A 24,908-nucleotide genomic window follows, 5' to 3' on the forward strand; every position below is an offset into this window, starting at 1 on the left:
GTTTCAAAAAATTAAATATTTATATCAGATATTTCTTTATAATTGCATAATTCAATATCAGTTATCTGGTTTCACCTGAAGATATTTCTAACTCTCTTGAAAAGTGAGCTTGATTATTGGAAGATCCTCCCATGAATGATTTATTCTTTTCTACACAAATGAAGAATTAGAACCACAAAGGACGGAAACCAGCTCTCTTAAGCCTGGAATCTCATTTGCGTCACTTTGGTGCCCCAGGCTTATGAAGGGCAAGGTGAACCACTGTTCTGAGACTAATGTTCTGAGTCACTTTGTGTAAAGGATGTATCAAGGGTGGGAAGATGCATTATGTTCCCTACTTCCTTGCCCCGCACACAGTCAAAGTTCTGGTAAAATTCTTCCAAAATCTACTTCTTATAACATAGTATGCACAGTTCCACCCCCCACGTAAGTACAGAATGCATCTAGTTGCACAATATCATCTTTATATGAGAGCAAGAAGCAGAAAACAGCCATGGTTTTCTATTCCTCCCTCATCAAATGTAGTAGCTTTCCACCCCTCGTCCATTTAACTTTTACTTACATATCACGATTTTCAGATTTAGGATTATCAAAGTTACACTTCCAAGAAATTTTATATACAGTGATTCTCATGAAAAGTTAAGTTAAAAAGAAGATAGTGAAAAAGCACTACTGTACCATGGGCAGCCAGTAAAGCAAAGGTCCTATTGCATAGATGACTATAAGGACGAAAATGCAAGATATTAGACAAGCCACCTGTAAAATACAAGACAGACAAAAAAAGAAAGCCTTGAACTCTTTATTATTCCAAAGTTATGGGGGTGGGGGAGATAATTCTTAGTTCATCTTGATTAGAAGAAGCAAAATGTTGGCACATAACTGTTAAATTGCATAGACTGTCATTATCTATATTTTGCAGCTGAGGGAAGCCAAATGTGACAGCTGACAAACTGGTGCAATCAAATTAAGTCAGTGATGAGAGAAAAGCAATTCCACACAAAGAAATAGGACACCATCAACTTTTATCACACATCACAGTGATGGCTTTTTTGTTTAATAGTGAAAATGGCATTTCAATTAAAAGTTCTTTAGCCTGTTGTTGTTTAGCCTGACTCCCCTCTTTATTTTGTAGGAGGTTGTTTGGGTAATAACCGAATATGCAGCTTAGGATTTTTTTGTGCTGATGATAAATTTCCACCGAAGCATTTACACTCTTCTTTGGAGTTCTTTGTTAGTAAGGGCTTTAGTTATGCAGTGGTTACAGGGGATATGGGAGCAGTCTCTGGCATTGGAACAGACTTAATTTTACTAATCCTGAAAAGTCCTTAGTATCATATTCTACCCCACTTAGCCTGCTGACAAAAGGCACTTCAAAACACCTGACTCCTACAGCTATGTTCCACTTGATGGAGAACCTGCTTTCACATAAGCAAATGTTCATGACTTAATAAAAACACTTAGCCAAACTGTCATCCTAACAAGAGAGAAGATGGCTTTCACAGGACCACAATGATGCTTAGAACATCATTATGGCAATATCAAAGGGAATTTGGACCCATTAAAATGGCTTAAATTAAAAATAAATATATAAACAATCAATATGGAGGGTTTGCAAGGACTCAGAGCAGCTGGAGTTCCTAGGCAGTGTTGGTGGGATTGCAACATGGTACAGCCACTTTGAAAACAGTTTGGCAGTTTCTTACGGAGATACATATACTTACCGTATGGCCCAGGTCTGACTAAGGGGAATGAAAACAATGAAAACACATGCCCAACTGAAAACATATATGTAAATATTTATAGCAGCTTTATTCATAAACACCAAAATCTGTAAATAACTGAAATATCCACCAATTGGTGAATAAATTGTGGTGCATCTATAAAATAAAATACTACTCAGCAATAAAAAAGAACATGGATAAAACTCAAAACCATTAAGCTAATGAAAGAAACTAGACACAAAAGGCTGCATACTATAAGATCCTGTATCTATGACATTCTGAAAAAAAGATAAATTATAGGATGCCAGGGGCTGGAGGTGGGGGAAGAGAACTGATGACAAAGGGACATGAGAAAACTGTTAGGGATGATAAAAATATTCTATATGTTGATTGTGTATATGGTTATAAAACAATATACATTTCCAAATACAGTGAACTTCACATCTTAAAAGGATAAATTTTACTGTAGCTAAACTATACTTCCATAAACCTGATTTTTTTAAAGAAGAAATTGGGGAAGGGATCTGCACTAGTTGCTTTCGTGCATGTGTGCACACCCAGAGTCAAGTCCAGCATCAACACCTGCCCTGAACCTGGTACTACTAAAACGTGTATGTGTGGGGAGAGGGAGAGTGGGAATAACTGTAACTATTCAGCTAAGCCAGCAGTCATTCAAAGGGACATAAGAACAGGCCTTTCCTTGTTGGCAGAGGCTGAGGAAGTCTGTTCGCCCTTCCATTTTTTGTGGAACTCTTTGTCAGCACACCCCAGCATACAGAGGGAAAAATAATCCTTACATAGGAAACAAATCATCAGGGAACTGATGATTGCCCATAAAAGAAGTTATAGTACACCAAGTAGTCACTATACTCCCATATTTAGGAGTAACTGGTGATTTTATAAGATAAGAATTTTTTAAACAATAAAACAGTAATGCCTGTCATTCCAGTAGACTGCAAACAGCTGGGTGTCAGAATGTAATCACAGGATCCATCCAGAGAGCCCAGTATGTGACCCAGTAAATCCATGTTTATAAGGAAAGAAAAAAAATACCAACTGCTAAGGTTTATTTCAAGACAAAAAGACAATGGCATGCACCCTTTTTGTGGGACTCTTCACTCATACCCTTACAATGTACCTGAAGCCAAAACCCTAAATGTAAGGAGCTGAAATGAACTTTGGACAGATGGAGTCTAAACTTCTTGGAAGGGTCTGAGGCACAGAAAGGCAAAACGACTTGCCCATGGTCCTAGAGCTTGGGAGTTAGAAGGCATGCAGGCAACGTGGAATACGCACTGATTGGGATCCATGAAAGCCACATATATTTTAAGGCTCCTAGATAAATTACAGTACACTAGAGCTGTTGCAGAAATCACAACATGACTAAATAATTCTAGTATTTAAAAACAGTAAGCCACAACTATGTTTGGGCTTTTCTCTAAATAATATTTAATTTCTCTTTTATTTACATGATGCTTTGTATGTATCAACAACAGTTCACTTACTGAACTACAATTTCAGTCTTGTAATCAGAGTAAATCAAGAATTAACTGGATCTCATTTGGCAAAGGGTGACAAACTATGGGTGAAAAGGACTATCTATTTACTTTAGATGGTAAGTCATATGATAAAACAGACCATATAAGCAAATGGCTTCTGTTAGCTCCATTAATGCACTGGCCCCATCATTGATGCCCTAGGTCAAAGGAGAAGTACATCTAACTGCACAAGAGAAGCGCATCTAACCGCACAAGAAAGCCTTACCAGTTCTGCCCGGTGTATCTACTCCCAAGTCATGGAAATTAATAATATAATAGTGTCTTCCTCAAAGCTCTCAAAATACTGAAATTCATTCTCTCCATAAATAAGAGGCCCAGAGGCTGAAGTCTGGATTTGTAAAAAATCTTTGAGCTCATGCAATCCAAGCCATCATCCATAATTGGCCAGCTCAGTAATTTCAAAACGAGTTTAAACTAAGATCAGATATTTGCAGCACTACACAATAGACTTCTCTAATTTCAGGTTTCTGTAATAACCCACTTGAGCTTTATTTCCAAGGATCTTCATATTTGTTACTTTCCATAGGAGGTAATATTTTCTTGCATTTCTCTGATCCACTTAGAGAAAATTTTAAGCAAGTTACAACTAGAACAAGAGAGATAATCTTGTTCCCTCTTTTTAATCTCAGAAAACAAAACTGAAGTAGCTCCTTCTTAGTAAGTTTCAGGTTAGCTTAGGTTGTAATTAGTAAAGAAAACTGTTCACACACTTAATTATCCATAGAGTAAACACTGTATAGAATTTTACTCTTCAGCTCTTTCCACGTCAAACTTTCCACGTCCAAAGATAATTTTTTGTTTTAAAATCACTGCTTATATTTAAGAATTAATTCCACATAAAAGATAATGAAAGAATCTATATTTTCTTCTTGTCACATTCCCAAATATTATATATGTTGTGCATGTTACTTACAAATATAACAGTGCAGGTGTTAGAGTTATCCAAACTATACATTGGTTGAGATGCCAGTTGTTTCCACCCTAAGTAGTTGTCAAAGAATGCAAAGTAGGTTGCGAGCTCACTACACACACAGCATTGTAGAACGTAGTGAAATGATGAAAGAGGTGGGAAAGGGCAGAAAGAGAAAAAAAGAGAGAGGATATTGGGTAACCAAGGCTAGGTTAAGAAGGCTTTTAAGAAAATTAAAGCAATGAGCCAAATTTTGAAAGAATAACGGAATATAGTTTGGCAAATTAGAACCTGGGGACAATCTCAATGTTGCGGAAAAACACGCCAGCTGTTGTTTTCAGTTGTGGCTGAGCCGCATCTGCAGCAGACGCGGTCTCTTCTCCCTCGTGGTCACGCCTCCTGAACTCCCTGAAGAACATCAGTGCATCTCCTCTGCTGGAAGTGAACAGAAGCATGCAGGAGTAGAGCCGGGGGACACTGAGCTCCCCCCCATGCAACATTCTTCAGAGAGAAGGCGGGAAGGAAGACACACAACATTTATTCGTGCTGTTTATCTAAGCAGCATTACTTGTCTGAGCACGTGCCTGGAGAGCCGAGAGTGAGGGGGGAACAGGCCAGGAAGCACGCAGAACCCGGTGGACAACAGACAGGCCTGAACCCTAAGCCCTGTGCAAAGCCTTTCATGGGCCTTAAGCAAAAATAACATGACCATATTTGCATTTTTAAAAGATGACTTTCCACAGAAATACTGTAGTACAGAAATATTGATAATGTTGCTGAATAAAAGTCAGTTGGTAAATTCATTAACAAATGGAAGGTGATTATCACTGATCCTTTGATTGGTTGTCATTAGTCTAAAAGGTGAAGAGCTGTGATGTCTTCTAGGTTAATTTACTGGGTGTAAACCTAGTCCCTAGGAGAGACAGAGGTATTTAAGGGGTTGTTGTTTTGTGAAGTCATGTCACATAGAAAACCGCTTTCACAAATTGCCTATTTAGAACAAAACTTTTAAGACTTGGCTCGCCTTGTACTTTCTTCGAATCACGTCAGTTATCAGTGATACCCACATAAACTTAACAGTTGCAGTGTTAAAGGTCTGAAATGACTGCCATGGGAAAGCGTCCTCATCGTGGGTATGCACATTAAATCAGATTCTTTCCCTGTGCAATTTAATGGGAATAACTGAAAAACTTACAGCCCGTCTCGACAAGCAGAGCAGCATGAAAATATTCTGCTACGGAGCTTTGTTTCCCTGAACTAGTGTTTTGTTAGATTTCTTTCCATTCTTTTGAAGTCTGATGAACAGCAAGAATACCAAGCAGAAAAAATTTTTTTAAAAAACTCTGTTAAATAAAAAATCCTTAGAAAAGTTCTGTTGTTCTAATCATTTAAACCTGTGGCCTCCAAAACAGTGAAAAGAAGGAACACCCCTCCAACCCAACCCTATTAATCAAACAAATTTCTGCTCAAATCAAATGAAAAAAAAATCCCAGATTCAAAAGTCGGTATAAGCTTTCTCAGAGTATTGTGTCTTTTAGACATTTGATGTTGAAAGTTATAAAGATTAATCGGATAGTTTCATTATCACTAAAATAGGAATTTAAAAAGCAACTGCTTTTAAATGCCTAAGGAAACCCCAGATATAGAACACATTCAAGGTGGAAACATCTCAGGGATTCTACCCTAACATTTTTTTTCCATGTGACAAATGAAGATGTTAACTTGACTTTCTTAAGAATCCTGCAGCTAATTAGAGGGCAAACTTGGACTAGAAAATTGTCTTGCTGCATCCCAACCAAGCCAGCACATTTTAATATTAAATGTTTTAAAGAAAAGATTCTGGAAATACTTTATTATTTTAAAAATATTTAATAATAATCAAATCAATGATAATTGTTAACATTTAAAGAGCATTTATTTGGTGTTCAAGCATTGTGCTAAATAAGCGTGTACTAACTCCTTTAATCCTCACAATATTTCTACTTTAACAGCCAAGTCCACTTAAGCTAGAGAGGTTAAGTTAATTGAGTTACTTGTGCAAAGTCACCCAATCACAAGTGATAGAGCCAGGGGACTGGCCAGGCTCTGAAACCACACCCTTAGCCACTCATTATGTTTATCAAATCTGACCATGAAGAGAGAAACCTAATATATCCACTCTGGTGAGAAACCAGGTGGAAACTACTATAGAATCCTAGAATTTTATAGATAAAAGAGTCCTCAACACAACTAAAGCTCAGACTCGGGGGGATGGGGAGGCATGGGCAATGTATATAGCCTGATCTTTTGTACCCCCTTAATGAGCTGAAAAACAAACAAACAAACAAACAAAAAAGATACTAGAAAGATAATCATAAGCCAAAATGCGTGTTTGAAAGACTGAGGATGTACCTTCACAATAAAGAAAAAAAAAGAAGTGCCAAAGTGAAATGTCAGAGATATCAACTGTCAAACTTAGTATTTTAGGAAATCGGACATTCCATACTTAATAACATTTAATAATTGGATATGGAAGGTGAGAGAGTAATGAGACAAATGTCGATGCCATTTTTCTTCTTCAGGGAGAAGAAAGTTTAGGGAATAAGAAAAGTTTTTTGCTTTTGACATGTTTTGTTATGTTTGAGATATTAATATTTGTGTGAAGCTGAAGAAGCACATGCTGTTTTAGAAAGAGTGTAAATAAAACATGTTTATGAAACTGAAAAAAAAAAAAAAGAGTCCTCAAAGTAAGGGATGACATTTAAGTACACTACATGTTAAATGTTCAAATTTAGATCACAGACATTTGAGAGTATAGTTTACAAAAATGTTTTTATGCCGTTACACGTGATAAACCTACACTTGAAATCACTAGCTGTGTAAAATCAACTAAATTACTTGTGTCACCTAATAAGGTTAAATGAGGATTTCATTTCTTATCCTCACGAGTTGTGGCAATTATTTGTCAAATTATAATACATTCAGAATTTGTTGTTGCTTCCCCTCTGCTCTATGGTATGTTGATATTAATTTTATGAGTTAGTTTTATATTGTATTTTAATATGTGTTGACCATTTTTCTCTTGCCATTTGCCCCCAAGGTCAAGAACCACATACTTTTGAAAATTTATTTTGCTACCACTTTAAAAAAGTATTTAATGTAGGGTAGACTCTCACTAAATGTTTTAATTGCCACATACAGTATTTTAATAAATTCTCATTCAATCCCTATTTTAAACATAGATTATTTTAATAGTAGTTGTTAATGTAAATTTCTTATATTAATCTATGTATAAATTTTCTTGTATGGAACAGTGGTTAAGAGTACAAGATCTGGAGTAAATCTATTTGGGTTCAAATCCCAGCTGTGCCATTTACTAGCTCTGTGACCTGGATAAGTTGCTTTAACCCTGTTTTCCTCAACTTCTAGACTTTCTCATGTGGAAACTGAGGGTAATAATTACACCTCTTTCATAGGGTTTCCTAAAGGATTAAATAAGTTCATTTATATAAAAAGTATGGCACTCAATGCCTGGCACACAACTCAATATTTTCTCCACTGACATCACCACCATCATGATCATCAACAGCAACATCTTCACTATCATCACCATCATCTTATCAGTATCCAGGATAATGCCTGGTCTATCATAGGCTCTCAATACATGTCGGGTTGATTTGCATTCCTAAAAAACATAATAATTGTTTCTTTAACCCAAAATGTGTGAAGACATCTTATAGCAATTATATATCTCTATGTATAGGAGTTTTAATGTCAAGGATTTATTTTGCATATAATTGATATTATTTTATTTAAAAGAAATGAATAAAAATGGAAAAATGACTATCAGCTAAAAGAACAAAAGAAAAAATCAGAGCTACCACTAGGGGGAGCGTTGGTTCCAAAGATTGCTAACAGTAAAGTTGCCATCCGCGCAGAATTTTTTAGTTTGCTCATTGAATCCTCAGCTTCTGGAAGGGTCATTCATAGGAAAGAGAAGAGAAAGAGAGACTTCTTTGAAACTGCTTGGAAAAATTCCAGGAAGTGAAACTATTTTCAGGACTTTAAAGAGAAGCTCAATCTTCCCACTCCCCAAGAATAGCCCCGAGGGCCCAACGGTCCTTCTGTCCCTGCGGAACAAGTCAGTTACCTGTGTCTTTGCTCCTGTGCTGTAGAGGCCGGCGGTCCTCCCCATGGCAGCAGCACTTGGGATGCAGAAGAAAAATGAAGGAATCACATTGCTGAGGCCATGGGCCAAAAATTCCTGCAAGATTCATGATAGGAGAATATATGATTTCTTAACCCCTCAACTTTTAGAGACCACAGCTACCATTTGTCAAATAATTAGGCTTGTTTCTATTCAGTTTCTGTTCTCCCCACCAGTTGATATTTAACAATTATAATAAAAATAGCTAATACTCATTGAGTGCTTACAATGAGCCAGAAACTGTTCTAAGCACCTTATTTAATTAATCCTCATAACAACCTGACATGGAAATACTGTTTATTTAAGCTCTCTGTTGTCAGTTTCTCCTCCATCTTGTAAGTCATTAAAATCAGGCTTTTATTCCCACTACTCAACCGATGGCCTCTACAATGTTAAATACAATGATTCGTTCTCACCTGACTTGACCTAATAGAGGCATTTGACACCGTTGCTCACCTCTCCCTCCTTAAAGGCTCCTTCACTTGGCTTCTAGGACCTGACGCCCCCTCCACCCCCAGTTTCTTCCTACCTCCCTGGCCACCACCTCTCAATTTTCTTTGTGGCTCCTTCTCACCTAACCAATTGCAAATATTGGACCACTTCTCTTCTCTATCTATATCTTAACTACCCAAATACACATTAACAACTCCCAAATTTGTGCCTTCAGCTTGAAAAACTCTTCTGAACTTCAGACTATATAACCAACCTGCTACTCAGCATCTCCCTTTGGGTGGCTAACAGGTATGTCAAACTTACTAAACTAGGCTATTGCTCACCAACACCCCAACCTGGTTCTCCCACGTTCCTCTCCAATTCAAGTTCCAATTGCTTAGGCCAAAATCTTTAGAGTTATTCCTGATTTTCCCGCCACCCCCTTTTCCCAGATGGCATCCACAACCGATCCAGAATCCATCCACTTATCTCCTCCATCACTACATCCTGGTCCAAGTCATCAAATCTCACCTGAACTATGTCAAAAGCCTCCTAACAATGTTCTTGCTTCTGCTGTTGGTAGTGAGCACTGACAAATACCCCAGCCTGCACAGGAGTGTGTTTTTGGTGAGGAAATGCTGGCAATAACCAAGATAAATACGGAGAGTAAAGCAGAGGAGGGCCTGAGAGAATCTGGAGTTTAAGATTTTTTTTTTTTTTTTTTTTTGAGACAGAGTCTCACTCTGTTGCCCAGGCTAGAGTGAGTGCCGTGGCGTCAGCCTAGCTCACAGCAACCTCAAACTCCTGAGCTCAAGCGATCCTCCTGTCTCAGCCTCCCGAGTAGCTGGGACTACAGGCATGCGCCACCATGCCCGGCTAATTTTTTCTATATATATTTTTAGCTGTCCATATAATTTCTTTCTATTTTTTTTAGTAGAGATGGGGTCTCGCTCTTGCTCAGGCTGGTCTCGAACTCCTGAGCTCAAACGATCCGCCCACCTCGGCCTCCCAGAGTGCTAGGATTACAGGCGTGAGCCACCACGCCTGGCCAAGATTTTTGGTTACCAAAGAAGACTCCCTAAGAAAGGAGCACTCGAATAAAGAAGCTAAGCAGACACCTAGTGGAATAAAATTCCTGACAAAGGGAACAGCAAGTACAAATGTCCTGAGACAGAAGTATGACTAGTGGGTTCAAGGACAAGCAAAGTGGTGTGGCTAGAACAGAGTATAAAAGGGATACGAAACCAGAGAGGGAAAGGGACAGTGGGCTGTCATGTAGAGCCCTGTAAGCCATGATAAAGAAGTTTTTGAGGAGTCTGATGGGAAGCCACTGGAAGGTTTCACATGGAGGAAATATATGATCTGGAACATAGGGTTCAATACACATCCGGGGAATGAAGAAATCTGCGTTTTTACAGATGAGAAAACTGGGACACGGAGAGGATTCAGGTCACATGGTATCAGAGTGAGATTTGTACACAGGCAGTTTGGCATCATATCCACCACTCTGCAGCTTCCTTGCAGACCAGCACAGCTTGCAGGGCCCCCACAAGGCTTGAAACAAGACACTGGCAGAAGTATATTCAGAAATATGATCAGTATAATATGTATTATTTGGTATTCTAAGAATAGATTGTCATACCCTTTAGTCTTTTACTAAGAGTAATATTAGTGTTACTTGTACTTTGAAATCCATAACTTTTAAAAGTTAGGGCCGGGCACAATGGTTCACACTTGTAATCCTAGCACTTTGGGAGGCCAAGGTGAGAGGATTGCTTGAGACCAAGAGTTCGAGACCACTCTGGGCAACAAGGGAGACCCTATCTCTACAAAATATTTAAAAATTAACAGAGCATGGTGGTGCACACCTATAATCCTAGCACTTTGCGAAGCTAAGACAGGAGGATCACGCGAGGCCAGGAGTTTGAGACCAGCCTGGACAAGATACTGAGACTGCTTCTACAAAAATAGAAAAATTAGCTTGTTGTAGTGCTGTGCACCTGTAGTCCCAGCTACTCAGGAGGTGGAGGCAGGAGGATTGCTTGAGCCCAGAAGTTTGAGGTTGCAGTGCGCTGTGATGACACCACTGGACTCTAGCCTGGGCAAAAGAGCAAGACTCTGCCCCAACCCTCCCCCCAAAAAAGTTATCATGCAATGATAAATATATTTGGATTTTCTCCTAAAAATAAGTCAACAAGAACATCAAGGTGTCCTTCTTTCTTAAAAAAATACAAATATATTATAAACCATAAAGGCCAAGTTTTCAGTTTTCTATGAATGATTTAGAGATTTTTCTTTTGCTCTACCCATTCTTGCTATACACTTAGGAAAGTTTTATTTTTCATCAGTTCAATATTTTCAGGATCTGGGAGTACACAGTATAATGATACTACCGGAGTAGAGAGGGACTGGGGGCATACTCCACCTGGTTGTCATCAACTGAATATTTGAATTTTTTGGCAGATCCTTGAGCAAGAGCCAGTGAGGCCGCATAGCCTACAAGTGCCACTCCAAAAGCCTCAGTGATTACCGCAGAGAGGATGTTCATCCGGGGAGCTCTAGGTGGAGGAATTCTGCAAAAAGACAGACCATATTGAAGTCATCAACCTTCGTGTAATTTCTGTAACAACTTGCAATGAATTCAACTGTGCTAATGACTGTGAAGTTTACATAGAATAAGTGAAATACTCATGAGAAAACCAAGCAGCCTTGCCCTTAGAAGCCCTTTGTTTTCAACATTATTTAGCAGAAAAGCAAAATTGCAAGGAATACCACAGGGACAGCTGCATGCATCCAACCGGCATTTACACCCAGGGAATTCAGATTCCACCACAGAAACTCTGACTCAACAAAAATTTCCTGTATCTGAACAAAAGCAAATCTGGAGTGTTCTTTCATTCGAACCTTTCCAAATGTTTATTTGGCTGGCGTTAGAGACTGTATTTCCTCCCTTGAATACTACATTGCTGTATGCAAACACTAGTTTACTGTGAGCTACAATTCTTGATCTAATCTCTAAATTTGCCAGTGAGTTCATTATCTTAATTATGTTTTTAACCCAATCCTTTCACGATACACTTAACTCTGCTTTATATATGTTAAGAAAAATATGTATAAAGGTTCCATCTGCCCTCTGTTGCAAAATAGAGGACCACAGTTAGCTATTTCTCCATTTAAAAGAACTGTTTAAAATATTTCTCTCACATAATGCCAGCCATTGTCTAATTGTCTTTTGAAACCACTTGAGCCAAATTATCATTTTTTATTTATCCCTGATGATTCTTTGGGAAACTTACCAAAAAAAATACATACATATATATATATATATATATACACACACACACACACACACACACACACACCACCCCTTGGGTAAAAGTAGAAGAAAATGGGGTGAGAATTCATGTTGATTTAATACCTAGTATGTAAGTAGAATGCTCTGCCCTTTCATATTAGCTATTTCATTTAATTCTTGCAACAACCCCAAACTAAGCACCGTTATACCCACTGTATGGAGGAGGAAACCTTTTGGGAAAGGTCAGGTAACTTATCTAAACTCATAAAGGGAATGGCAGGGCTGGGATTCAATTTCAGCTCCATCTCTTGTCAAAGCCATGCTCTTTTTATAATTCCTTTAAGATCATGGGTCTAGAAAGTTCTCTTAAAATAAAAGAGAATTAGAGGGGATGGAGGAGAGGCAGGACATTTTTTATCCACTTACTAAAGTTTATCCCCAAGACATCATGACAAGCCATAAGATAGATACTATATAAAACTGCTACCATTTCAAAGTATAAGAACTTTTATTTCATGAAAATTGAGTATACTTAATTATTCATAACAACAAATGACTTAGAAAGAAACAATAAACTGACTTTCAAAGGTGCAAAAGCAGATAATCCTCGAGAAAATCGAAGCTTTTCAAATAATTACCATTAGCCCATATCTACATAGTTTAAAGACAGAGGATTTTTTTAAATTCCCTTTTTAATCCCTAAGGATTTTTCTACTGTTCCTCCATTTTCATTTAGTTAGAAACCAAAATTTGGGACTGGAAGATAAAAATTTAGAGGACAAAACAATTGTAACTTTGCCCCAAATTTATAAATATTGGTGTATACACAGCCCATTAAAAGGGAATAAGGTACCCTCCCTCTTCCCTAACCTGCCTTCATTTTCTTTCAGCCTATATTTGGAACAACGTTTTGCCCTTTTAAGGTGAACACTTTCTCTTTTGTTAAACTTTTGCTTAGTGTTCAAAGGCAAAGTAGGGAACCACGCCTCCTTCCCACCTCCACCCTCTCTTGCTATTATCCACTACCCAGGCCTATAGGTTTGCTATTTCAAATGATGCTTGTCTACCTTTACTATGATTTAAGTGAAATAAAAATAGTCATAAAAATATGTGGTGGAAAGGGGAATAAGGCAGACTGAATCCCAGAGCACAATTCTAATTTGCAAAGTCAATGTCCTCCACTTCTTTTTTAAATAATAGCTTTGTAAATATTTTCCAAATCTTTTACCTGAAGCAGTACTGTATAAAACAATTACCAACTTCTTTAGTAATAGGTGAATAGTCAAGGAAGTTACTCTTTCTCCATACATGAAGTATTTGTTTCTATCATTTTATAAGAGAAATTTATTAGAATTTTGTCCTATACAGGGACAAAAAGAAATGAAATCCATACCCTCCCACCGCCAGTCCCTTTCTTCATCAAAAACAAACAAACAAACAAACAAAGAATATTAACAAAAAAGACTACATTACCCTTTTGGAATATGACCAACTACTTCTAATCCATATGTGTTTTCCATATTGGTACAGTAACAAGCAAATGATGCAGCAATAATCTGTGTGGTTCCATTTGAAAAAAGAAAAAAATATTACTGGCATCTCAAAAACCTTAAAACCACTTTTTAAAAGAAAACATTGTTCTTGTGTCCCATAATTGCCAAGGGTAATGTAGCAGTTGCATAGATTTTAAAAATTAATAAAATATTAAAAATAAAAAATACCTTTGAGTTTGGAGAGCACTTAATTTACAGTGTCAGAATTAGATGATATTCCTGTATATGGCTTTTCTAATATCCTACCCTGTGTCAACCCAATTATGTCTAATTTTGAAGGAAAGGAAAATACAGAATATATGTACGGGGTGTGTCTGTGTGTCTGTGTGTCTGTGTGTGTGAAGACAACATACCCCAACCTAGACACTTGTCTGTTATGACATGAAGGGCTGCTTTATAAAGACAGAACATTTTCCCTCCATGACAGCATCCACTCAAGAGTTTGAGATATTGCATCAATATTCCTACTCTGTTATTAATCAATGATGATTTACAGACACCTTGAAATTTTTTGAATTTTGAGCTTTTACTATTCTTTGAAGTAAAACATGTTATTTCATAGCCTATCAGGCTCAGTGCTTAGAAAATGACCACTGTGAAGACTCCGATACCCCATTCTTCTGTCACTGACATATGCTAAGCAGCGTCTCGTGTTCCCTAACTATACCAATAATCATCTTTAAAATGCATGTCAGAACCCAGTTCACACTTTGTTTTACCAGCCATTCCACCATAATGTTTTCCATCCATTTTCATTCTTTTGATAATTTTAATAGATACTGGAAATTTCACATGGCTATGGTATTAGTTTGAAATGGTTTATCTTGTTAAAAGAGACACACCAATTATCTACTTAAGTACAAATTTACCATGTGCATGGACAGAAAAAACATAACAAATTCACAATAGCAAAATAAGGAATATTTAACAATTAATGCCCAATAATATAATTTTGTAGAGTTTTTTCCCTATCTGTGTTTTTCTGTTCTCTGTGATGATATTTAACTGAATTTGCAGAGGTTTTTAAAACATCAAATGGGCTTAAAAAGAAAAGCACCATTGAGGATTTTAAAAAAGAGAAAAAGCAACAAAACTATACAGGTTATACTGTTAAATTTTGTAAATATTGTGATATAATTGCAGTTATCTTCTAAAGAAGTTAGTAGTAGTTAAGGATTCAGGCTATTAGGTTAGAATCAGAAGTATTAGCATATTTAAAATTCCCACATTAATTCATAAATTTTAACTGCTCATAATCCTCATGAGACATCTATATCAGGTAAGAAAATATTGTGAGCTGCAAAGAAAATATACCACAGCTACTCCTTATTGAAAATGGAAGAATACATGATGTTTAATAGCACATAGTCAAAATTAAGTGACCTAAGTCACTGAATTAGTGTTTCAGACAGTGTCTTACTTCCTTACTGAATTTCTTTAACATAATTAAACTTCCCTTATCAATCAAGTTATTGGTCTTTCTTCAATATTATTTCAATATTATGTACATGCATAAAGCCAGCACTGCCCTGAGATGTGGGCAAAGGGGATCCCACCCCTGGCGGCCCAGTGCTTTAGCGGGTTCTACTCTGGCCCTCCTCCCATTGCAGCCTTTCCCATAGGAAGGGAGCTTTGTGGGAGTAGGGGGGATGTGCTCATCTCAAACATGTATCCCTCTTTCTGAACCACACCCTAGATACTCAGGAATCTATAATATCATTTCCTGCCCAGATGGCCCCACGCCTGCTTGCAGAGCATCTTTCCTAGCTAGGTCCATCCTCTCGGGGTGACTTGAGGAAGGCCAAGCAAAGGACAGTTCTGGTGGTGTGGAGTGGGAATGTGTTTGGAGTTTGCTGGGGCAGGGGTATCCACACGTACACATGTGAGTCCCACTGTGGGTGGGATAGAGCTGGAGGGGGAAGAGAAGGAGCAGGCAAAGAGGCTGGCTCTCCCCACCTGGTCCCATTCTGGCAGAACTCAAAGGACTAGAAGAATTCTCTGTTCTAATCTGGATTTCAAGGTCATCACTAAGGTACATTAGTGAAGATAGGAAAACAAAACCTGTTCCATTTAACATATTGATCTATGGGCTTGCATTGATACATTTGCCTTAGGTCTTACAAATGTTAGGGCCAACATTATATAAGGAATATCTTTTACTTTGTTTTTATAAGAGTAATTCTTACTAGTTTCACAGAGAATAAGCAACTGTTTCATTACTATCTCAAAGGACTTCCTCTCTAAGGTTATTTTCAATTTTTGGTTTTGTGAAACTTATGCAATAATAGCATCCAAGATATAATAAATATTTCTTTAATATCAATAAGACTTTTAAATATGATGATATGCTTTATAATGGTTGCTGTGAAAACTAATAATCATAGTACTCTATACTTTTATGGCATATCTGAAATACACACATATACATATTGTATAGATCATATGTTATATATAACTCAACAAATACTGGCTATGGAGAGAGGGCTTCCATCTTAGTTGTATAGAAACAAGTCATATCCTTCAGAGACAGTTTCCAATGGACTAGCCTTATAAATGTACATAAACCTACACTATTTCAGCAGCATAAAGGAATATTTCAATAAATGAAATTATTTAGATACCATTTGTAGTATACATGTACAACCCAAAAGTCATTAAAAACTTCAAGCCAAGGGCTGGGTGCGGTGGCTCACACCTGTAATCCTAGCACTCTGGAGGCCGAGGTGGGTGGATCATTTGAGCTCAGGAGTTCGAGACCAGCCTAAGCAAGAGCGAGATCCCATCTCTACTAAAAATAGAAAGAAATGATCTGGACAGCTAAAAATATATATAGAAAAAAAAAATTAGCTGGGCATGGTGGTGCATGCCTGTAGTCCCAGCTACTCGGGAGGCTGAGGCAGGAGGATCACTTGAGCCCAGGAGTTTGAGTTTTCTGTGAGCTAGGCTGATGCCATGGCACTCTAGCCGGGGCAACAGAGTGAGACCCTGTCTCAAAAAAATAAATAAATAAATAAATAAAATAAAAATAAAAAACTTCAAGCCAATTAATAAGTAAGTTAGTAGACCATGGTTATGTTAACATTTAATGTTCAATTTAATGCTTTGTTTACTTAAGAGTTCCCATTAGAACTTCTTAAAAATTTCAAAATGTATTTTTTTTTAATGCCATAAGTCTTAGGAGAAAAGTATAATGTATTGTTTTTCCAGATACAACAAAATAACATTTTAGAGAACCAGCCCTGGCCGATGAAAATCATAAGCATCCTTTCAATAAAGCAAAATTAGGTCAGTAAAAAAAGTATCGACAAACCTACCAATCATTAATGGACATTTGTCAATTAATAATATTTCTATGCACACAAAACAGGTGCCAGATCAAATGTAATGCCACAAGAGGTTGTGGTATTACATTTTATTGCTTTACGGAAGATCAAGCCAGAAATCTTTTGCATCTCACCTTTGAAAATATCTCCTTATTTAAGAACTTAGGCATATGTTCTCTTATTTATATAAAAAATTATAAGCATATAAGAAATGCTGTATAAATTAAAAACATGTGTGCCTCCTTTTTTAAATTACTGACTCAGAATGTTTCCTGTCCTTACATTAATATATAGCCATGCAAATTAGCCCTACTTTAATAAGAGACAGGAGTAGCTGTGGGTCACTATAGACAATATAGGAAGCATCTGCAGATTACCCCAACAATTGGCAAGGTTTGCATAGCAGAAAGCTAAATGTTGATTTCATACTTACCAAAACTAAATCGACAGGAAGAACAACTTTAATTTTCCTTTTAAACTGTTCATTCAGCTCTTTAACAAGAACAAGGACCACGATGCTCAGCAAGGATAAGAGCAATGCTTCCAGTCGGACAGACTTGATGTTTTCAAAGACATAAGCATAAATCTGCAGTAATGGGCAAAACACAAACAAAATTCAGGGTTACCCACAATATACCAAACATGAACATCTGAGCCCAAATAAACTCAGTGAGGTTTGTAAAAATATCTTAATGGCTGGGGGTGAAAAGGTAGCAGTGGAAGGGTTGTCGGTGCTGATGTAGAACAAAGTTATGTGTTCATTTGCATGTACAAAATTGCCATGCCCTTGATTCTTCCGTCAGACTCAGGGTTTGCAACTTGCTATGTAAGAATACTACTAAATGGAGTGACCCTTCTGGCTCCTTCCTGACACGTCAATAGGTTAGAGATGCTATAACTCATTAGTTACACGCAGTTTCATCATCAAGAGCAGTGAGGGGACCATAGGCTCTGCAACTTTGGACCCCACCACTCTTCCTCAAAGCCCAGAAGCAAACAAGCACACATACAAGTCGCACACAAAGGACTTAAGAGCTGGCACTTAACTGACATCAGATATTTGGCTTAATGTAGAATTTTACCACATTCTCAGTCATTCAACATTTATTTATTTGTTTATTGCCACGTACTTTATGCCAAACACTATGCCCTGTGCTAGGTCTACAATGGTGAACAATTTAGATACAGCTTCATATTCACGGATCTCTCGGTCTAGTGTAAGAATTTCTAATTAAAGCAATAAATGAGTGCAGTACACTGACATGGCCATGAAAGGGGCGCCCGAGGTATATGACTTAGAGGTACCAGTGGTCAGGGGGCCCTTTCCAAAGAAGGTAAGTGGGAATCGGCCAGGTTAGGGATGGTGGGGGAGGTGAAGAGAAGGAATCTGGGGGAAAATGTTCTGCCTAAAGAGCACATTTGTAAAACTTAGAACGTAGAATGTGTGGAGAGAAATGTATGACTTTCTGAAAAATATGGTCAAGAAACCAATACAATTATTTGTCTTTAAAATTAGCAGGTATCTTTGAAGTTATGCCAACATCAAAGAATTTACTTGAAACTAGGAAGAAGTTATAATTCATTAATATCAGATACTTAATCTTGGTAACTTGGGACAATCTGACTTGGCATAGAAAGTAAGGTAAATATAAGAGTAATGTCAAGGAAAAGAATAATATGCAAGCCCCTTCTAAAATAGAAAGCATAGGTTTATTCAACTAAGGCCAATAGCATTTTGCTCAACTTAGTATCTTGTTAATAATTATGCAAGCATCTGATCTACTAGCATAAAAAAGATAGGGTGAGATTTTAAATAACCCTAAAGTGAGTGCTAAAGGGGAATGATAATAACTAACCTAAATCCAACCCTTTCTGCGTGAACATTTGATGTAAAGAAACCCAACTGGGATTTTGTATGGAAAATTAACACAATGATTCTCAAATTCATATAGAATATTAAATGTGATGAATATATAAAAAATTTTAAAAGAGAAGACTAATTAATTATAGGTTTATTCCACCAAATATAAACATACATGTATAAGTTAAAACATAATACCAGTATTGAAATATATAAAAAAAACTTTAAAACAATGAAAACCCAGAAGCAAATAACAATTGCATCATAGAAAAAATTATCCAATATACCATATGTGAACAAAAATGAAGCAAATAAAATAAATTCTAGTTTTTAAAAACAGTTAAATATAAAACCTGAAGTCATAGAAAATGAAGGCATTATTTTAAAATTAGGCAGAAGGCATAAATAGACAATTAATAAAAGAAATACAAATGTTCAATAAACATGAACAAAGAGCTCAACCATACTAGTAATCAAAGAAATGTAAATTCAGACAAAAAAGCATATTCTCTTTTTAGCAAATTATTCAAGATTTTTAAATAGTGAACTTTGGGGGCAGAAATGGGAATTGTTTTACATTCCCTTGTTAGTATAAATTGGTACAATTTTTTGGTGGTCAGATGAAACATCAAAAACTTTTGAAGGTGATGAATATGTCAATTAGCTTGATAGTAATGATCATTTCAAAATGCATACATGGGCTGGGCGCGGTGGCTCACGCCTGTAATCCTAGCTCTCTGGGAGGCCGAGGTGGGCGGATCGTTTGAGCTCAGGAGTTCGAGACCAGCCTGAGCAAGAGCGAGACCCCATCTCTACTAAAAATAGAAAGAAATTATATGGACACCTAAAAATATATATAGAAAAAATTAGCCGGGCATGGTGGTGCATGCCTGTAGTCCCAGTTACTCGGGAGGCTGAGGCAGGAGGATCGCTTGAGCCCAGGAGTTTGAGGTTGCTGTGAGCTAGGCTGACGCCACGGCACTCACTCTAGCCTGGGCAACAGAGTGAGACTCTGTCTCAAAAAAAAAAATAAATAAAAAAAAAAAAAAAAAACAAAAAAAAAAAACAAAATGCATACATGTATCAAAACATCACATTGTGTACCTTGAATATACACAATTTTTGTTTGTCAATTATATTTAAATAAAGCTGAGAAAATAAAATGAAAATAAAAAACTTTGAAATGTTCTATTATTTGCCTCAGCACTTCTACTTCAAGACATTAAGCTATAAACATAATTAGCCTCATGTGAAAAGACCTGTTACAAAGATATTCACTGAAGCATTCTTTAAAATAGCACAACAAAAATTGAAGCCATTTAAATAGTAAAACAAAAGCAAACTGTCTGAATTCACTAGGTCTACATCCATATAGTATTCATATAATAGTCTACATCCATTAAACACATTATTTTAGACAAAACATATACTTATTGACATGGAAAGGCCTTTCTGTTATGACACTAACTGGGAAAAGCAAATTCAAATAAATATTTGTAATTTGATATTGCTATCAGCTGAATGGCCCCCCTCCCCCAAATTCACACGTTGAAGTCCTAACCCCTAGTACCTCAGAAAGTAACTATATTTGGAGAAGGGATTTTAAATGGGTAAGAAGGTAAAATGAGGTCATATAAGTGGGCTCTAATCCAATAGGACTGGTGTCCTTACAAGAAAAGTTTACAAGGCAGACATGCACCATGCACAAAGGAAAACCCACATGAGGACACAGCAAGAAGGCTGCCTTCTGCAAGCCAAAGAGAGAGGCCTCAGAAGAAACCAAAACTGTCAACACCTTAATTATGTACTTCCAGCCTCAAGAACTGTGAGAAATAAATTTCTGTCATTTAAGCCACCCAGTCTGTAGTATTTGTTATGATAATCCTAGCCAACTAATACAGATTTTTTTTATGAAATAAAAATTCATAGTTTAAATATCTGTGGATATATCTGGAATGTTAATAGCTTTGCATAAGACATTTGCATTTATATTATCTCCTATGTTCTCTTATGAAAATATATCATTTAGATCATTTTAATGGTTTCAAATAGGCCTTGAATGCTTATCTTCAATATGTCTCTTAACTTCTCCTTCTCTTGGACATGCTGAATCTGGTTTTTATAGCTTCGTTTTTATTTTCCATAGCAGATTTCTCAAGTCTAGTTTCAGGAAATAAAGACTAGTTTTTATTTCAGCACACTGGTTATTCTTATAGTAGCCCAACTTGTTGGTGTTCTTTGTCCTCTCTATTTAGCATATCAAATATAATTTGGCCACAAGCAAAAATATTGGGTCAAAATATATTATAGACTACGGGTCAAAATTTATTATAGACTATGGGTCAAAAGAACTTATATGGACTTAGCATCTCTTAGAATTCTGCTTAGTTGGTAGCCTCATCAAGAATGTACCTGGTGGTAAAGGAGATGCATCAGGCTACCTGGGGCTGGATACTGTGTATTGAATGCTATTATTAACATCCTAACTCTTTTAAACAAGGAAAATGTACTCAGCTAAAAGTGGAGCTTCACAGGGTGAAAGGAATAAGGGTAATGCAAGTTATCCAGAAATCCTTTTGTCCATACAGTAAAAACAACAACAAACACTAGTTGTATAATCAGCCACATTGAGAAATAAATTAGGGGTCAGATAGCTTTACTTATTATCTCTTTGACAATATTCTATTTTATTCCATACTACTTGGAAAGAAAATTAGGTACTACAATATCATAATTATCTGAGATACAGATATTTTTCCTCTCTTATCTCTCTATATTGTGGGTGATAATTATTCACAGGATTCCTACCGTAAGTCAAGGAACAGGGTCCATTTCTCAAAGTTACCCACCACTCAAATCCCAAGATAAAAATTCAAAATGCTATTCAGTGAAATATATTTTACAGGAGATGGGGATAGAGGAGATGTCAAAAAAATTTTGTCCAAATTTTTTTCTGATGGTTTTTAATGATCGGAAGATAAAATTAATACTATTACTCAGAATGATTTGTCAGGAAAAAGACAAACATCTAAATGTTTTAAAGCATTTAAAAGAGAATTCTTTCTGCTTTTTTTTTTCCATAGTATTAAAAGTATGCCATGAAAGTGCCTGTGTAAGAAAGAGGAGAAATATACAAAACTCCCAAGCCATATAAAATTTGCTGTAGTGTGCATTTCAAGAACATGTGTTTGCAGTAATAAAAATGACCACCCCAGAATGAAAGGAATGAGAAAAAACCCCAGGGCTTTTATTGTCTGTCTGGATTAAACTACAACTCATCAAGCAGAGCACATCTCACAAGATGCTCCAACTGAACGTGGGGGTGGGCAGAAGCTCATTACAACCAGCATGAGGAACACAATAGAAAAAGAGGCTGGTGAGGATTGTCATTCTAATGAATGTCATTTGGACCCACAAAGAAAAATCATAAGCTAAAGGCAGCTTATAGGAGATGGTGGCACATAGGAGCTGGTAGAGATAGGGACAGGGCTAAGGACAGACATACATACACAGGCACACACACACACACACACACACACACGTATTTACATATGCTTATTTAATAGAGTTCTAGGCATCCTAAGTATGCCTTAAATTTCTTATTTCTAGCATAAATCCAGTCATCTGAGTATGCTATCGTGCACTAAGCTCCATAGATAAAAATTCCTTTTGAGGGTCATCATTTGCTTCCCAGATCTCAGAGAAGCAAAGATAATGTTTATATCTGTATGGATAAATAAATAAGCTATTTCATCAGAACTGACTGATCCATTTAATAAAAGAAGAGTTCAGCTCATTTTGAGATTATATTAGGTCTTTAAATTGACCATTTATCACAACTTGACATAAAATGAAAAATATAGGTAACATTTAATAAACCTATTTTGATATATTTCAAAGAATGAAAATCACCTATCCATAGTTCATATATTACTTCTTATTCTTTCTGAAGCATCTCATGGGTATTTATATACACACATATACAGTAACATATTTATATTAATGCATTGTGTTTTAATCTGATTAGTCATTCTTTATACTTTTTTTGTTTACTGTTTTGTTTTGTTTTTTACTGATGGAGTCTTAACTCTCAGAATGGTGTCTAAAAAGAAAACAAGTACTCAATAAATATTGTTGAATGAATGGATAGCATAGTAATAGTAACAGTACATCTATAAACAGAGATTGATTTTGCCCTGAGTAAGCAGAATGGCTAGGAGAAGAAAGACCCAGATTCTTCTTTCCTCACTATCAATACTTGGGCTATATCATATTAGGGAGATTTGTAGTTATCATGTATTCATTCATTCAACTTGTTTATTGAGTTTCTATTATGTGTAATGCATTGATCTAAATATTAAAGCTACCACTGCAGTAAATTTCAAGTAATCCATCTTTGATATAGTCAATCTGATCCAAATAATCAGATTTTTAATAACCTTAATTTTATAAGAATGAAGTAATATCAAAGGCTGAAAAACATCATATTTAATATTTAGAGAAGAAAAAAATAAATAAAGGCTTCCCTGAGGCCATAGCCATTCAATTGTTTCTCATCGTACAACTGTCATGAAGTTCTGAACAAGACCCTGTATAGAAATACCTGTGCAGGAATAAAAAAGTCTAAAGTGTGTCCACTCTGTTAAATTTCATGACATAAAGAGAAAGATCTGATATGTTTAGAAAATATTAACAAGTGTTAAAAACTAAATGGACTCTCTGCTCAATACTCAATTAACTAGAAAATTCTATCAGTCAAAATATCCTTTCCTCAGCATTCTGGTTGCTCCAGGTTTTACTATAATAAAATGTACATCAGACAAAAAGTTATTTTAACATTTTTAGAGTATAATTCTATCATTGATCATAATTTTTCAGTAGTAATGATGAGTATTATTTGAACTATCCATAAAGGGACCACAAAGAGTTATTTGAATATGTATTTCGATGCCAAAGACAATACGTAAACATGTCAGTATTATCATTCCTGTGCTATCTTTGCACTAATGATCTGTCATAAATAAGTTTGTGCTTCACTAGAGAAACAACAGAGTGCTAGTAAAATCAGCAAGCTTTAATAAATCTGTCAGCACACTGCTTTAATAATGGGTATAAACTACTAATATACAAGTCTTAATTCCCAATATATGACTTTGAGTCAGTCATCAGCCACAAAGCCTAGGTTACCTCCCAAAAAAAGAGTAACATCTATACATGCTTGCTACCACATGTGCAAACTTTGGTTTGAAAGCACATTTGGCATAATCTGTGCACAGATACATGTCTACAAATATGGGCTTTTTTTCTATGTCTTAGGAAGAGTATCTTTTAAAATAAAACAGAGGTAGCACTACCAAATAAACCATTTTACTCACAACTGGTAACTATTACATAATCCATCTAGCTGCATCTTGCTCCTATCAGAATCCTCATCTCACAACATAGAGCTCTCAGTGGCAGTCATGAGCCTGGGGTAGCTTTGAAATGTCATGTTAATTATATTTACTGATTACAACATATGGATAACTTCAGTCATCTTTTAATTTTAAAACAAAAAAATATTCAAAAACATAAAACCTCTTCACCATCCGTGGTTGTGTTACTGTAGTGGATGAATTGTAGCCCTCCCCACTCCCCAAGAGACATGTGTACATCCTAAACCCCAGAATCTATAACTGTGACCGTATTTGGAAAAAGGGTCTTTGCAGATCTAATTGAGTAAAGGATCTTGAGATGAGATCATCTAGAATTAGCTGGGTGGGCCCTAAATCCCATGACAAGTGTCCTTATAAGAGGCAAGAGAGAGGAACAAACACAGAACGGAAGGTCATGTGAAGACGGAGGCAGAGACTGGTGTGATGTAGCCACAAGCCAAGGAATGCCTGCAGCCAGCAGATGCTGGAAAAGGCAAGGAAGGAGGGAGCATGCACCTATGGAGACCGTATATTTTGAACTTATGTCCTCCAGAAATATAATAAATATCTCCTGTGTCAAACTACAAGGTTTGTGGTAACTTGTTACAATAGCCATGGGACACCAGCACACTCAGTGACCAAATTAAATGTGTC

General features: G+C 36.5%; 1 protein-coding gene across 1 annotated transcript in view; it reads right to left on the bottom strand.

Annotated features, from left to right (window-relative positions):
• The window catches only part of SLC26A7 (solute carrier family 26 member 7), a 134,257-nt gene that overhangs the window by 36,413 nt on the left and 72,936 nt on the right, over nucleotides 1-24,908 (bottom strand). The window contains exons 6-10 of the mRNA XM_069466237.1: nucleotides 17,413-17,565; nucleotides 13,577-13,659; nucleotides 11,234-11,381; nucleotides 8,320-8,433; nucleotides 679-756 (exon numbers count right to left, since the gene is read on the bottom strand). Coding sequence (XP_069322338.1) covers nucleotides 679-756; nucleotides 8,320-8,433; nucleotides 11,234-11,381; nucleotides 13,577-13,659; nucleotides 17,413-17,565 — 576 coding nt within the window. The remainder of the gene's footprint in view (nucleotides 1-678; nucleotides 757-8,319; nucleotides 8,434-11,233; nucleotides 11,382-13,576; nucleotides 13,660-17,412; nucleotides 17,566-24,908) is intronic.

This window comes from Eulemur rufifrons, chromosome 3, assembly GCF_041146395.1.
Source record: "Eulemur rufifrons isolate Redbay chromosome 3, OSU_ERuf_1, whole genome shotgun sequence".
Lineage (NCBI taxonomy): Eukaryota > Metazoa > Chordata > Mammalia > Primates > Lemuridae > Eulemur > Eulemur rufifrons.